Source organism: Dermacentor albipictus, chromosome 1, assembly GCF_038994185.2.
Source record: "Dermacentor albipictus isolate Rhodes 1998 colony chromosome 1, USDA_Dalb.pri_finalv2, whole genome shotgun sequence".
NCBI classification, from domain to species: Eukaryota; Metazoa; Arthropoda; class Arachnida; order Ixodida; family Ixodidae; genus Dermacentor; species Dermacentor albipictus.
The window spans coordinates 356,395,423-356,410,190 of record NC_091821.1 but is presented as its reverse complement, the minus strand read 5'-3'; the positions used below and the strand labels follow the sequence as shown (position 1 = coordinate 356,410,190).

At 47.2% G+C, this 14,768-nt stretch overlaps 1 protein-coding gene across 2 annotated transcripts; it reads right to left on the bottom strand.

Moving 5' to 3' along the window:
• Window positions 1-808: 808 nt before the first annotated feature.
• On the bottom strand, window positions 809-12,855 carry LOC135901914 (acidic mammalian chitinase-like). Of its 2 annotated transcripts, XM_065431748.1 has the most exons (8): window positions 12,417-12,855; window positions 11,056-11,303; window positions 9,492-9,773; window positions 7,139-7,345; window positions 6,079-6,258; window positions 5,383-5,592; window positions 1,899-2,129; window positions 809-1,093 (listed from the first exon to the last, which is right to left on the bottom strand). In XM_065431748.1, the coding sequence occupies exons 1-8, from the start codon at window positions 12,700-12,702 to the stop codon at window positions 995-997; spliced, it is 1,743 nt and encodes a 580-aa protein (XP_065287820.1). In that variant the 5' UTR covers window positions 12,703-12,855; the 3' UTR covers window positions 809-994. The 2 variants fall into 2 exon arrangements, with proteins under 2 accessions (XP_065287820.1, XP_065287828.1); XM_065431756.1 differs by lacking the exon at window positions 7,139-7,345.
• Window positions 12,856-14,768: the final 1,913 nt, after the last annotated feature.

Below are 14,768 nucleotides of genomic sequence, written 5' to 3'. Positions count from 1 at the left end.
GCTATGTTTGTGCAGCAGAATTACGTAATGTGGCTTATTTTCAGCAAGTTGTCGCTCGTTGGAGAGTTAGCGTTTCTCTTCTGCACGAAGTTATAATTGGAGTCACACTCTCTATTTTCTTTCGTCCGGCGCTTAATCTGCTTAAGTCGAGATGCCTCAAAAAAGACAAACTTGCGCTTTGTGTGCATGCGTGTTGGCCCACGCACTCAGTGGTCAGAGCTGACTCGTTTTGTTCATCCCGAGCTTACCATAAAATATTTAATCTCGCAGATGCATTTAGAGCAAGCGCACTCAATCTAGACCACCGTCTCCATCTGTCGGCATGGCCTGCGCAGACGCTGGGGGTTTGTGAAGGAGCAGTTAACGACAAAGTCGCAGAGGCTGAAAACTGGTGGCAAGCGTGCTACAAAAGCAGGCTGAGTGCTATCGTGGCCCTCCGTAACACCAGCTTCCGAAGCCCTTGCAAAAAATGGCTGCCACACAAGAGTGCTGCCGATTCTGCTCTTATGCCGGTGATGGAAGCATATCGTCACAGAACGAAAGTGAAAACGGCGATAGCACACGACAGTGCTAGACAGCTAGAATTGCACGAGGCGTTAATTCGGAATTGTTGGGACACGTACTACGTGTCTTCGCGGCCGGCACAAGGCATGATGAAGTTCTGTAAGCACCTTACTACTACACCCTAACACGGCGTTAGGGAACGCACTAGCGATATATCCTCAAGTATAGGCACTAGATGCGCCTGAACGTGCTTTATACGATGAGCAAACAGGTTTCCTATTGAACTCTTAAAACAGGCAGGACGTAGGTCAGACCGCATTTTATCAAATAATAAGACAAATAAAAGCAATCAAAATAGAAACAAAGCGAAGAATATATATATACAGGAATAGCAGCGCGTTATGTCCGCCATCTTGCTACGCGACCGCTGAACACGTGACTGCAAGAACCTGCAGGTGCCTAATGTCTCCATATGGCATGCCGCATCCGATCAAGCCCCGATGAGGGCATCATCCCTCGGCACTGTCGTAGTCGTAGACGAAGAGGCTGGAGACGTTGGCGCTGAAACCGGTTCGTCCTCAGCTAGGGCCTGGGAGGAAGCACAAGGCGAGGACACCGATCAATGGAGCCGCACATATGCGCTCGTACAGATTGTATACTGCGTAAGAGCTCTGGCGCTAGTGTCTACGGAAACTATGGCCGTTCAGCTAGCATGATAATGAAATGTGCAGTACGTTGGTTTGCCTTAACTTAGTTCGATTGACTTTGAGTGGCATTGCAACTTTGCAAATTGATTGTGTTCAATAGCATACTTTCTTATAAGCCAACGATTAACAGCTCATATGCGCGTGCTTAGAAATTATTTGGCTCTAATGGAAGCTAATGGCTCTGATTGGCTATAATTAGCTTCTAATGGCACGCGGTGAAGAACAGGGTTGAGGCATCCTACTGAGGCAGTGTTCTTTAATCAGGCTAACTACTCAAGGGCGCTTTTGCGCGCTATAATGTGGCTACCACATTCGGTAAATGAGCCTGCTATAGCTTCTAAACACAATGACTGAAGGCCATTTCAAGTATCATCTGCTCAAAGGAAATGCGCTGCGCTCTCACGTGACCAACTGCAAGTAGCTGAGTGGCTATGGTGTTGCGTTGCTGTGCACGAACTAGTCAGCAGGATCCCGGCCGTGGCGGCCGAAATTCGGCGGGGGCTGCACGAATCAAAGTGAATCCGGAGGGCCCTACTACGGCACGCGTATCTCATGGTCATACCTTGGTTTTAGCGCGTAAAATTTGAGAATTTCATTTAAAAAAAATATTTAGCTGAGTCACGTGACCCAATGAGCTGGGCTGCCCAATGGCGCTTCGTCTCCGTCGTCTCCGTAATAGAGTCGCACCTTGATACCGAGCGCCGCAGCGGCCACCACCCTGGTGAGCGGGAAGCGCAACCCCGGCCGGCACCTTGCCGCGAAGTCGTCCCACTCGGGATCGGCTACGCCCAGGCAGGCGGCGGCGCCGCGCGAGCTCGTGGCGTTCGCCAGGTCTGCCAGCAGTTCCCGCAGCGTGCCCGCGGTCAGGTAGCCCGCCCACTGGGTGCCCAGGCGGGAGTACGTGCCGTACCGCTTCACCTGTCGCAGAAACGACACTCCTTGATTGAGACGCACGGTAAAGAACCTACAGGTTGTCGATATGTATTCTGGAGCCATCCAATGCGGTGTCTTTCATAACCCAAGAGTTTCTTAGGGAATTTAAAATCAATCAATCAATCAATCAATCAATCAATCAATCAATCAATCAATCAATCAATCAATCAATCAATCAATCAATCAATCAATCAATCAATCAATCAGAAACGTCGCTGCAGGGAGGAGACAGGGAGGCTTCATTCAGCGAACTTAATGTGCCTTGTAGACAAAGAACGCTTGTTTTCTGTAGAATGCTCAAGGCCGCAAAGTTATTTTCATCATGCTCGTTTGCAGAAAGGATCGTAGTTATATTTAATACGAATTTTAAAGTTGTGCAATGGAACGAAACCGATGTGAATTTACATAAAGTGAACATAGTTTTCTATGCCAATTAGTCGCATGCTCTGTTGCACAGAGCTAAAATTATCTACAAGTACGAACCAAATAGCCTAAGCAAGCATTTTTTATCGGAAAATATATTTTCTGAGAACGCATGTGTACTGCGGTAGTGACATCTGTGAAGAAGTTAGCCGTGCCCCCTGTGAAATCCCTGAATACCCATTTTCGTTGCTGAAAATCTATTTATTGTGCCCTTTACGTAGAAAGGAAGCAAGGAAATCACTCCTTTTACTTTCCGTTGCATTTAAATTCTTGCTATCAAGAAAAGAAACTTGACCTCAGTATCAGTTCAAATAGCAATAACTTTATTGGGGTTTCTCCTAACGGTGTCTCTTAAATGTTCTGCTTTCCCTTCTCTCTCGTCTATTATCCCAACTTCGGGGCAATAATTTTCTGGCTTTCTACTAAAATTATGGTAGTCACGAAGAAAAAGAAAATATCTACGAGAATAAACATGACCTCATCACAGCCGTGTACAAAAGGTTTCAGTAACTGAGACTATTTTAGCAGCTTCCAGAACTTTCTGCTCTCTACAAGTTCACTGATATTGTTTATATTAATGTACGTAAAAGCTGATGAAGCAGTTATTCAAGAAGAAAATGTGGTCTTTGCGTAAACTGCTTTCTCGAAGTCCAGAAAGCTTTTGGATTTATTTTTGCATTTTCCCTGCGAGAACATGGAGTTATTTCGTTATACATTATAATCCCCATGTCGGAAACGTACATGCCATAAGCATTTCGCAGCATCTAGCATGACCTTTCTGCCCTCTTGCTGCTACTTTGATAAAGCGAACTCGACAGCGCTGTTCCAGGAATGATGGGTCATTCTAACTTTTCCGTCAAGTGCAAAATGTAGAGGAAGGGAACGTCCTGAACAGGCGAAGCGGAACCTTTTGCAGATGTAAAAGTGGCTTGGTCAGGAAGCCGTGACCAATATGCAGCTGCGTTGTCCCTTGTGTTAATGACAGAAATGGAAGCTTTTGCCACCTTCGTTACCGGCTTTATAACCTGCTGAAAGATATATCACGAGAAGTACAATGTTGGCCACAACTGAAACACTCTACACATGTAGTAATTTCCAGCAAGTCCAGGAATGAAAATGAGCGTTAGAACATTGGCTCAGATCGTTGGGTTGGGAAATATTTTAAACCGTTATGCGCCCGTGTGCCTCTGTTGTGCAGCGCTTATCCTGTGCGTGCATATTCGTACTACCATTACTTCTCCCTTGCTGTGAATGATTTTGGGCGATTACTTCTCAGTAGAATGTTCTTGTTTATTTATTTTGAACACTTTTTTTAATTCCCACGTTTACTCGAATCATGTCACTACAAATGAATTACCTTGCCTAGGAGAACATCAAAGAAAACAAAGAAAAAAAACAAAGACGCCCTTTCACTAATTGAGCTCATTGCATCAAACCCCTTCTTAATTGAACACTTTACAGCACATGAATATATAGGTAAGTTGAAGGAAATCGCCATAAAGGTCTCGTTCTATGTTTCATTTCAAAATCATTACGTAAACGGAAACAACTGGTGTCAAATTATTCGCTAGGTTTACCTGATCACGCACATGGCACGGGGAAGCGCGGCTGGCGGTGCGATCCCATTACGCTGTAGGACGACGCAAAATAAAACTTCGATTGCCATACCACGTAAGAAAGCATTCTGTCTCGTTTCTGCTGCTAAAGTGACTGTGCGTTCAACCGGAAGTCGCGCACAGCGCCAATCGGAATCGGCTTATGGAAAGAGGTAAGTGCAGTGGCAGCTTCATTTTGAGCAATACTATTACGTACCAAAGAGGCTTGACGGTGAATTGGGTAAATTGAACAAATAATTTGACACCAGCTGTCGTGGTCTACATGGCCATTTTGAAATGTAGAAACACGAAACTAGACTGTTATAGCAATACCTTTCAACTTTCTAATAAAAACATTTTACTGTAAAATTTGGAGTTAGGAACGTCTAATTAACCTTCTTGCCTTTACTTCACCACTTTTTCCTCTCTCTCTACTAATTAGTAATTAGTAAATAAATTGCTTTAGTTTTTCTTGCAGAAAATTTAACGTGAGGGACGCGATCTGAGCAAATCTGGCAGGCTATTAAAAAAATGTCCTCGGAGCAAAGCAAAAATTTGCAGCGGAACCCATCTCGCGATGAATGTCGACGTTAATGCGACTGGCGATGCAGCAAACTAGCGAGGCAACATATTGCCACCGCAGAGACGCGTCCCATACGAGCCGCGTGTTCGGCCGGGCACCTCTCGCGCGCTTCCATCTGGACATGCTGGGTCATTCAGCTGCGCCGCCACGAAGTCCACGAAGTCCGTGCGTTGTGCTTGTGTGAATGTACATTCAGAGAAGTTCGTCTGAACATGTATTACGCGGGTTTGATTGCGTCCAAGCACCAGATAAATCTTGTGTTTCTTGTTTGCCAACGATCAGCGGTATATGCGCAGTGGCACATGCACAGTGAAGCAAGTTGGCGTCAAAGAGGTTCATTAAAGAGCGTTCATACACGGTGGAACATACTCAATAACAAAAGTTGGCGTGAGACGGGATAACGTATAGATTAGATTAGATGAGATTAGATTAGATAGATAGATAGATAGATAGATAGATAGATAGATAGATAGATAGATAGATAGATAGATAGATAGATAGATAGATAGATAGATAGATAGATCAGGGAAAGTCGGTGAAGTAACCTAAGTATGCTAATCACATTAAATAAAAAATAACACTGTATATGCTAGGTTGCGGCTCGTGCTCGGTACAGTCAGACACTGCTGCTGCTCACCTTAGAACCGACCCACTGGAGCATGCAGACCTCGTCGAGTGCCGCCAGGCCTGGCTGGGAGCCGTTGCCGAGGGTGCCGGGCCCTCGGGCGGGATCCCCGACCTCCCACATGTTGCGGTCCTCTAGCACCAGCGACGAGCCGCTCAGTGTCACCAGGTAGCAGGCCTCGTGCGAAAGCTCGTCGGCTGCACGCGCGTACTGCTCGACCACCTGCGAGGAAAGCGAGTGAGCACCTTCTTTCCCCGACAGACCGGCGCGGATTTGATGCTGTGAGGGGCTGCGTTCTAATGCTTGTAGAAGGCTAAATAGACAGAGAAACTGGCAGCTCCCATCTTACGTCTTATTCTTGTACGAATTTTGACGAAGCCGACAATGTTGACAGCCTCGCAATGACAGTATTTAATAAGTGAATGACAATGCCGGCTACTTTGCTGCCCGAACAAGATGACGGTTAGGTTATGTAAAATTCACTTGCAATCACGATTGGTTTTGTCAACGTAAAGTTTATTACGAAAGTAGAAACTGCTATTTGCGTATTAATGGGGCAAAAGTAAGCTAGAAAAATGACTGCTACAGGAGAACAATGTAGAACGAGGGACGATTTCGTCTTAAATCCGCGGGTAACGAAATGATTCAGTGTAAGCGGATGGTCGTACACCAGAGAAGCAACAACTGGTGCTTGCAGGACAGCCGTACCTGCTGCGAGTAGGGCAAGAAGGTGCGGTTGTACTGCCAAGCCGCGGACCCGTCCGGCAGTACGAGCACAGCGTGGTGCCCGAGCAGGTCGCCTACGGCCGGGGCATCGAAGCGCGCGCGCTGCTCGTCGTCTAGCGGAATCACAGCACCCAACGACTGATCTGTGAGGTCGAGCGCCACCTGTGAAAGACGATGCGAGTGAGTGCCTCGCATGGTAACCCCGCACGCCAAAAGCAGGAGACATTTGATACGACACGGCGTCCGAGACGACGTGCATGGCGTGTGAAAAAAATGGTTGCTTCGACTGTTGGAGAATGGGCTTGTTGAAACCCTACGAAGGCTGTTGCAAACTTGTTGGACGTGACTATTAGCACATCAGTTAGTAGCCCGGATCAAACGCCAAATCGTATTGTTCTCCCCTGCCTAGCACACAGACTATAGAAGGAAAGCAAGTAAGCAAGAAAGGAAAGGTCGGTAGAGTGCGTGACTGACGCTGATTATTTCTTGGACAAGACAATGTTTTTTATGAGCTTAACTCAGGCGCCAAAATGACTTGCTAAGCACGGTAGAGGTGGGGGTGGGGCACACTTTGTCGGGGAATGTAAATGCCGACGTTTTCGGAAGAATTAGCAAATAAGCTCGTTCATGACAGTTTCACCGGAAAGCAAAACATTAGAACATTAGGTTCCAGGAGGAGCAAGGGAGAGCTCTAAGTGCACTCGCGGGATGACCGTGCCTAGGCATGCATGAATGGCTTCCTTTATTTCGGTACACTATAGTACATAAACTAGAATGAAGATGCCAATTTTCTGATAGCGTCCTTATAACGCAGGGGTTAACCAGACTTTCCGGGGAGCGCAACAATCACTGGAGAATGCGAACGAGCCAACATTCCAAGCTTCGTACTGTCTATGGTGGTGCGGGTTTACTGCTAAGACGACAAGATAAGTGCTCTAGCTTCACAATACCACATGTCACGAACGTCAGATGCGAATTGGTCTAGAACTCTTGGCTTCGGGGCTGCCTTAGCTATCAAATTAATGCTGGCATATATGCCCACCTTGAGCGGCGCGAGGATTCTAACCAGCTGCTGCGGACGCTGGGGCCCTGGCAGTGCCCAGTGCAGCAGCAGGCCCTGGAAGCCGGACTCTTGGAGCCAGCCGATGGCGCCGCTCACTAGCCGGCGTCGAGCCTCGGCGTCCTCGGCAGCGCGCCCGAAGCCTTTGCTGCGCGTTTCGTCGCCACCCACGCAAAGCCATAGTCGGAGCTGCGCGCCACACCCACGTATACGGTTAGCAATATTGTTGGAGGAAAGTTGATTTACACGTATGAAGGCGCAATGACGTAAACCGACGCAACCGCAAGGGAAACGCGACACGTGTTTCTTCTTTGGTACTCCGTCTGTGTTATTGACCTCCCTAGAAGTTGTCGATAAATCATCGCACTCCTTTCATAAGTTCGCTACTTAATTACGCGACAGCATGTGTTGGGTAGATTGCCTTCACTTTTTCTTTTCTTGCCGTTGTGGCAGTGTTGGTATCTGACGATGCAAACCCCTCAACCTTCCAAGATTTGGATGCCCATTAGATCAGAACTCCCCACAACTACTGAATCTGTGATAACGAGATTGGCGCTTTGGGATGTTAGAATCGCAAGATTTAAAGAAACAGAAATCTGTAAAGGTACGTTTGTTCAAAAGCGCGCCCGTAGTAATGTTTTCACATGATCTTTAATCTTGCCATCAAAAACTTGTACGGTGAAAGCAACGAAAAAAAAAGGAGGATAAATTTTTGCCCTGTTTATGTCTGCAGCAAAATGAGAAGTGCCACACTGTATCGTTTGCATAGTGCAATTGAGGCTTCAAATCCTAATTCCAGGCTGCGTTACCAGGCTGCAGCCGAATTCAACACTGCGAAAATGCTGCTCCTTGTAAACCTTTGAGATGGATAACACAGGCATTGCGTTGTAATTTTACGGTCACAAACCAAGAAGTGTGCCTCCAAAGGCAGCTCTGCAGTGACCACCCGACCTCTTGCGAGACGCCATGTAGGTGTAATGATGTCCTCAACTATAAAGTGTTTTCGAAACACTGTTGTATTCCTTGTGCGCTTTGCAAGGAAAAACGTCAAAGGCCGTCGTATGTCGGCCATGCCATAACACACAGCAGAGCTTAAAACAAAATTTCTTGTCTCATTGCTGGAGAACAGATTATAAAGATGCCTCCATTATCGCAGCTATATATAGAAATAGCTTAGCATGACAGGTAAATACTCTGATCTAATTAGCTAACCCTTTCGCAAAAACTTTTGGACGGCGAATGTTATCAAGTAGTGGAACGTTAGGATTGAAATTGGGCCATATTGGTTTTGCACATTTAGGTAAAAGACACGAAAAAGACGACACACATGTAGACCGACCCCCACATATAAACCGACCCGCACGAAGTGCTTTGTGAGTAAGTAACAGAGTTTCCTCGACGCGTTTACACTCAGTCACACTTTTACTGAGGCACTGGTTACGTTGAAAAACAAACCTGTGCACGTCTTGACTTGTAGCTGCCGTCGTGAACAGAGAAAAAAATCTTTCAATGGCGGTCGGACTCAAGGCTGCGTTGGTCAAGTGCACAGTCAGGGTCATAAGTTCAAAAGCCACATTTAGGGTGATTGCAGCAGCTTACCTTTAACCACTGAAGGGGTTGATAAGTGTGACGGGCCTTATCTAGACAAGTGGTACGTGTACGTAAGGACTGTTTCTTATTTGTGATTGCGGCGGTGATCGCATCCCTTTGTATTAATCGCTATAATGAGCGGCGATAACATAAAAGGAACTTTGTGGATACAAGGCTGGAAAGCTTGTACACTGCCGGATCACCGCTTGCACGCTGCACAAAGCCGATTGCATAGCCCTAACCATTAACTGCAGGGAATCGAGGGGGTTCTGCAAGAGGTACACCCGGCGACAAAGTATTGCACGGCACGAGGCCTGATAAAAAGTTGAATATCTCCGCAACCTCAAAACGCAGTCGGTATTTGTATTTCGGACCTCGACTAGCGTATGCTAACAACATTGTCGTATATAGTTTTACTGGCTACTGCTACAGGCTGCTCGGGAATTGAACGTTTTCAGACATCCCGTGGTCCGTAAACTTTTGTCGAGGGGTCTACACCACTTACATGTCCAGGAGAGAGAGAGAGAGAGAGAGTGAGAGAGAGAGAGAGATACATGTAGCTCTACTTGTGTTAGTGTCCCTCCTTTTTTCGCTGTCTTTGGTGCACTGACTATGCCGAATATTGTATTAATTATAAACTTGTGGGAATCGATACTCTTGTTAATGTCCAATGTAGCTGTGCAGTACTCTATGCAGCACCCCCCTTGAGAAATCAGGAAATACTGCCGAGGCGTTTCCGGCGCACCTGGGCATGGGTGAGGCGTAATGCGGCGAAGCGCAACGCCTGCGCACTGTCCACGTCGAGCTCCAGGGTGGTCAGCTCGAGGCCCGCGCAGCACAGCACCGCATCCGTGCACAGCTGGTGCGGGAAGAAGTCGAGTCCGTAGCCGCGGCGTAAGCTGCTTCCATTTCGTGGCGATCCGTTGAACACGCAGAACATCTTGCGGCTGGACTGGTACGCACTGTTCGGCAGCGATGACAGCACAGTGCGCTCCTCGCCGCCGCTGGACTTCTCTTCGTGGTGCATCTGACGCGAGACAGGAATGGTGTGCATAGGTACAGGGCCAATTGTTTTTTTTTTTGCTCTAGACGATCTCTATTGCGCCAGCGGATTGTGTAGCTTTCGCACTGCATCGATCCCGAGCGCGTTTGTACGGCGAATGCATCCTTGCGCAGCTAGATCGCTCAAAGATTTCAAACGATGGCCACAGACACATTGCCGTGGCAGGCTGGAGCTTTGCAAACATAACTTACGCTGTGAACCCACCTAAAGTGCATTCCAAGATGTTCGGCATAGTTGCCTAGCTAGCGGCTCCGTATATACACTAAGCAATCTGTTTGACACAATGTGTAAACGATGTGTTAAGAAACCACCATAGCTATCGATGTGCATTCCCTATTGCGGGCACATGTGCACCCAATTAAGTTTTTTACTCGAATTCCTTTGTTCCGGTCTCTCTACGAGCGCCAATCACCTGTACGTGGCAATAGTAATAGCACTGCCTTGCTGAAAACACCACCCTGCTTATTTTGCAATCTCGCTGCGCACACATTTGCATTGCAACGCCGAGTTGCTGTTGAAATGCTCTGAACTCTGAATTGCCTGAAATTCGCGTCGTAGAAGTGCTGCGCAGTCATCTGCCCTCAGTCGCTTGAGCTGCTGTTGTCGGCTCGCACATTCTTTAGTTGAAGAGCACATGTAATTAAATTAGAACGATAATAAAGTACAAATGCAGGTGGTTGGTTAGTACTGTCACTGCTGATATACATGGCAGATAGCTGTTCGTTCGTTACGTAGTTTTTGTTGGTTCAATCATGCATCCACCTCCTTTTTATGAAACACTGCTCCTGTACATTCGAAGCCAGAACGCTGGAACGACTGTTTTTGTTCGCATGGCAGATACCTCGATTTGCGACGAGGGATTTGTGTGTTGCGTTCGAACCCACGCGCAGGTATGAATAACTCCACTTTGTTCTTGAAGAGGCAAGATATTGATCGCAAGAAGATGTTGGACATCAAAACATCCGTCGACATGATAAGATTAAAAAAAAAAACTGCGATACTGGAAATGCAAACAGAATAAGTAAAGAAGCAATTCATCAATTGAACGACAGTGCACCTTGTCCAGATGACACTGTCGTATCTAAGCGTCATAAAACCTAAATCACTGAGGTAACGTGTCAGTGCTAACTCAGGATGCCAGTTGGGTGTCAAACAACACCGCGAGTCTTTCAGCTCACGCAGGATGGTGAAGCTAAGCGTGAGAAAATTGCATGGCTCTGCAGACGTAGGTGCGGCACTTTCTCACCTGCTGCTGGTGCCTCTGGAGCCTGGGCTGTCGCGCAGGGGGAGGCGGCGGCCTAGTGGTGTGCTGGGCCGCCGAAGCGGGTGCGTCCAGGTTGAGTACACGCAGCAGCAGCGCCTCCAGGGCCACTGCCAGCGCCAAAAGGCCTACCAGCACCGACAGCAGGCACGCCACCGATAGCAGCACGTCGGTGCCCACGGCAGCGACACGGGGCTCTTCCAGCGAGTGGGCCTCAACACCTGGCTCAACCTCTGCGTAACCGGGACCCGTATAGGCTCCATGCGATCACACATTACTTTAGCAAACTTGGCAGAATTCTTACAGTCGTTGGGTAGACACGAAGCCCATGTAAATTTACGTTCTTCTGAAAAAAAAAAACCGTCCCGAGACCGTTTTTTTTTTCATTTGAAAGAAGCATTTCCTTACTGTTCGTTGTGCTTTGTTCAAGGGTAGTTCTGCTAGAAGCAGTTTGTTGTGCACAGACTGTAGATATTCGCTTTTCCTGAAATTGTAGCCTAATCTTGGTAGTTCAAAGTGGTCGATCGTTAGAGTGAATGATTAGCTTTTTGGTTTGCGAATGGGTTCACGTCCCAGGCAGGGATGACGGACACTTAAATGTGGCCTCATAAGGACCAGATTGCTGCCGAACAGTGGTTGTTTCTTGAATGGTCGTATAGCCAAAGGTTACACATTTAGTGAGCGAAAATTTCGTCTTAACATTGTACTGAGTAGGCCGAATGCAGTGATTCTATGGCAATAGACTAGAACGTCACTCTTGCATCGCATTTGTGTGCGAGTTGAGGCTGAACGCCAGATCTATAGACCAAACGCTGCACAGTCGCCTAAGTAGCCGGAGACATCAATAACAACGGCTATGTACTTTAATCATCATAATCACCATCATAATTATGACCACTGCACGACAAAGGCGTCGCTTCGCAATTTCTATCCGTCTTGCATCAGCTGATTCCACTTAAGGAGTGCGAATTTCCCAATATCATCACTCCACTGTGTACTCTGACACCTTGGACTATGTTTACCTTCCTTTGGAACTTATTATGTTACGATAACAGACAAACGTTTATCATCTCTGCCCAATACATGAGCCAGCCAGTCCCATTTTTTCCCCTTTTAATATCACCTAAATGTTATGCGGCTCCAGTTAACTATGTAGTAATACCACGCGGGATTTAGCTATCAATTTTCAGCTCCATCGGTTAGCATCGCCAAAATGCACGAAGACTACAATGCACTGAGATTACTGCATGTAGGAGGAAGTTCTCGACGTATGGGCCATGTTCTGAGTTATCGTCAACATGAAGGCAGCGACTGGCCCAAAGACACTGTATGTACGAACGGCTCACCTGGAGGAGGCGGCGGCGGCGGCGACAGGGTTCTGCACCAGGTCGAAGTCGAAGCCGCCACCGAAGCCACAGGCTGGGGCGAGGACCGGACTGAAGTGGAACGCGAGCCTGCTGGAGGCGCTGGCTGTGACGATGGCGGCCCTGAGTTCGGCGGTTCGTTCGCCTGGATGACCAGCCGCGCTGGAGGACACCGCGGGGCCGTTGTATGCGGCTGCAGATGCGGTGCTTCAAATTCGCAGTCGCCACCTCGCGAACGTCTTTGGGCATGACTGTAGGTCGAGCTCATCGTGTCGACGGTGACAATAGTAATCACGATATCGGCAGCGCTTTTTTTTTGCCTGGAACAGCGACCCTTGCTTGCTCCCTGCTGCGTCACGGGCGAATCTTCTTCTGCTTCTCCCTCTAGCAGTATGATAATGATGATGATGATGAATTTATGGCATGGCTCTCACTCACTAAGGGGGATAGGCCAAGAATCGGGCGGCAGGATGTAGGTAAAGGAAATTCCTATTTCAAGACGATAAACGCAAAGTAAAAGAAAAAAAAAGAGATGATGCAATAACTAGACTTGTATGCGAGCGAGCAGTCAGACTAAATGAAAGGTGAATTTTAAAAGCACGTTATCACGTATACGTCTAAATTAATCTTTTTTTCTTTTTTTCCTTCAATTTTAAGGCGCATACCACGGTCCGTGCATGAGAAGACACAGGACGTGTCCCTTTTCTGAAATCGGCCATCTGCATGTAAACGCGCAGGAATGAAGCTTGCCGTTTAACCACCAGGCTGTCTCTACCGTTAAGGTGGGGCGACAGCAGTTCGGTGGATAAAAAGGGAAGAGAACGGCTTTCTCAAAGAAAGTCCGATTTTTGGTCTATTCCCCAGGGTGCGTATGTGCCCCTTTTGCAGAGGGACAGCCACAGCATCGGTACTGCTATTTACAGGCTTGTCACTTCAGATGTACACGATAGAGGCAGTAAAGGGACGCGGGAAGAATTCTGCCACTGTGAAACTTACAAATCAAGCCCAAATATACAAAATTAAAGGCGATCCACGAGTCTTGAGTGACACTGTCACTCTCAAGTGCCGGATATAGGTTGCCCAGAAGTGGTAGGCGGTGCGCCAGGTGACTGTCTTTTCGTGATGTTCTGCCAGATCCCAATAACAAAACATAGAGTTTCTCACTACATTACCTAGAGGGAAATCTGGCGCTGCTGCGTTGTGGTATGGATGGGAATGCCGGTATATTGTGGATTCCGATTGGCATCATTCTCGCAGAGACAGGACACCTTGAAGACGCACTTGGCAAGTACCATTCCGTCTGTCACAATGATTCATTTTCTACTAGAACAGCACGTGAAAAGCTGTTTTAGCTTTATTATTACGCGAAAACATGTTTTGTTTAACTATGAGAACTTGTTATTGTGTGTACGACTACATGTTACGTAAAAAGTATCAGCGGGCCGCTAAAGTTGGAGAACAGACGACAAGGTTCGCGCTCGCGCTCGCTTTGGTGGTCGTCTGTTCTTGCTTTTCTTCGCTTGGTCATGCATCGTGGGTGAGTAAAGATGTAATATGCGTGAATGGAAACATTTTATGAAGATTTTACTTGAAGAACGCGTTATTTGCATAGCCATATCCACGTTTTAGACGAAGCCTCTTACAACACCAGCCTACACGAGCCTCGCAGACACATATACCGTCATTCCCATGACGGTATATGTGTATATCACGGTATATCACATCATAGCACGGTGCCCCCTTAAGAAACTCCCATAGATGGTGGCGCCAGATTACCCTCTAGGTGTTACAGGGAGAAACTCTATGTAACAAAGTAAGTACAACAGCTTTATTTATTTAACATAGCTGAGATGTCCGGCTATGCCTCTAAAATAACGGTTTTCATGATATGGTCATCAATTGAAATTTCTAAAGTTAGAAGAGAGGCCCTTTTGTTCCTTAAAATCTTGTTCCGATTACTTCCCCTAGTGCAGGGTAGCAAACCGGAGGTTTTAACTCTGGTTAACCTCCCTGCCTTTCTCTCATTTGCATCTCTCTCTCTCTCTTGTTCCGGTGAACGTCTTAGCCTAATAACGACAGCGCGCGACCATTCGCTCCTGCCATGGAAAACTCGTATGCTGCTGAAACATGGTTTTCTGTATACAGGCGGAAAGGCTACCCCTTCGATGGCTTCAGGTCATTGTGAAACATCATAATAGCGTTAAGGAAGGCGACACATGAACCACGAAGTACACAAGGACCAGCGCGTGTGCTGTGCACGTCGCGTCTCTGTGCCTTGTCTTCCTTAGCGCCGTTAAGATATTTTACAGTGCCAGTAACCATGCAACTCGCCCA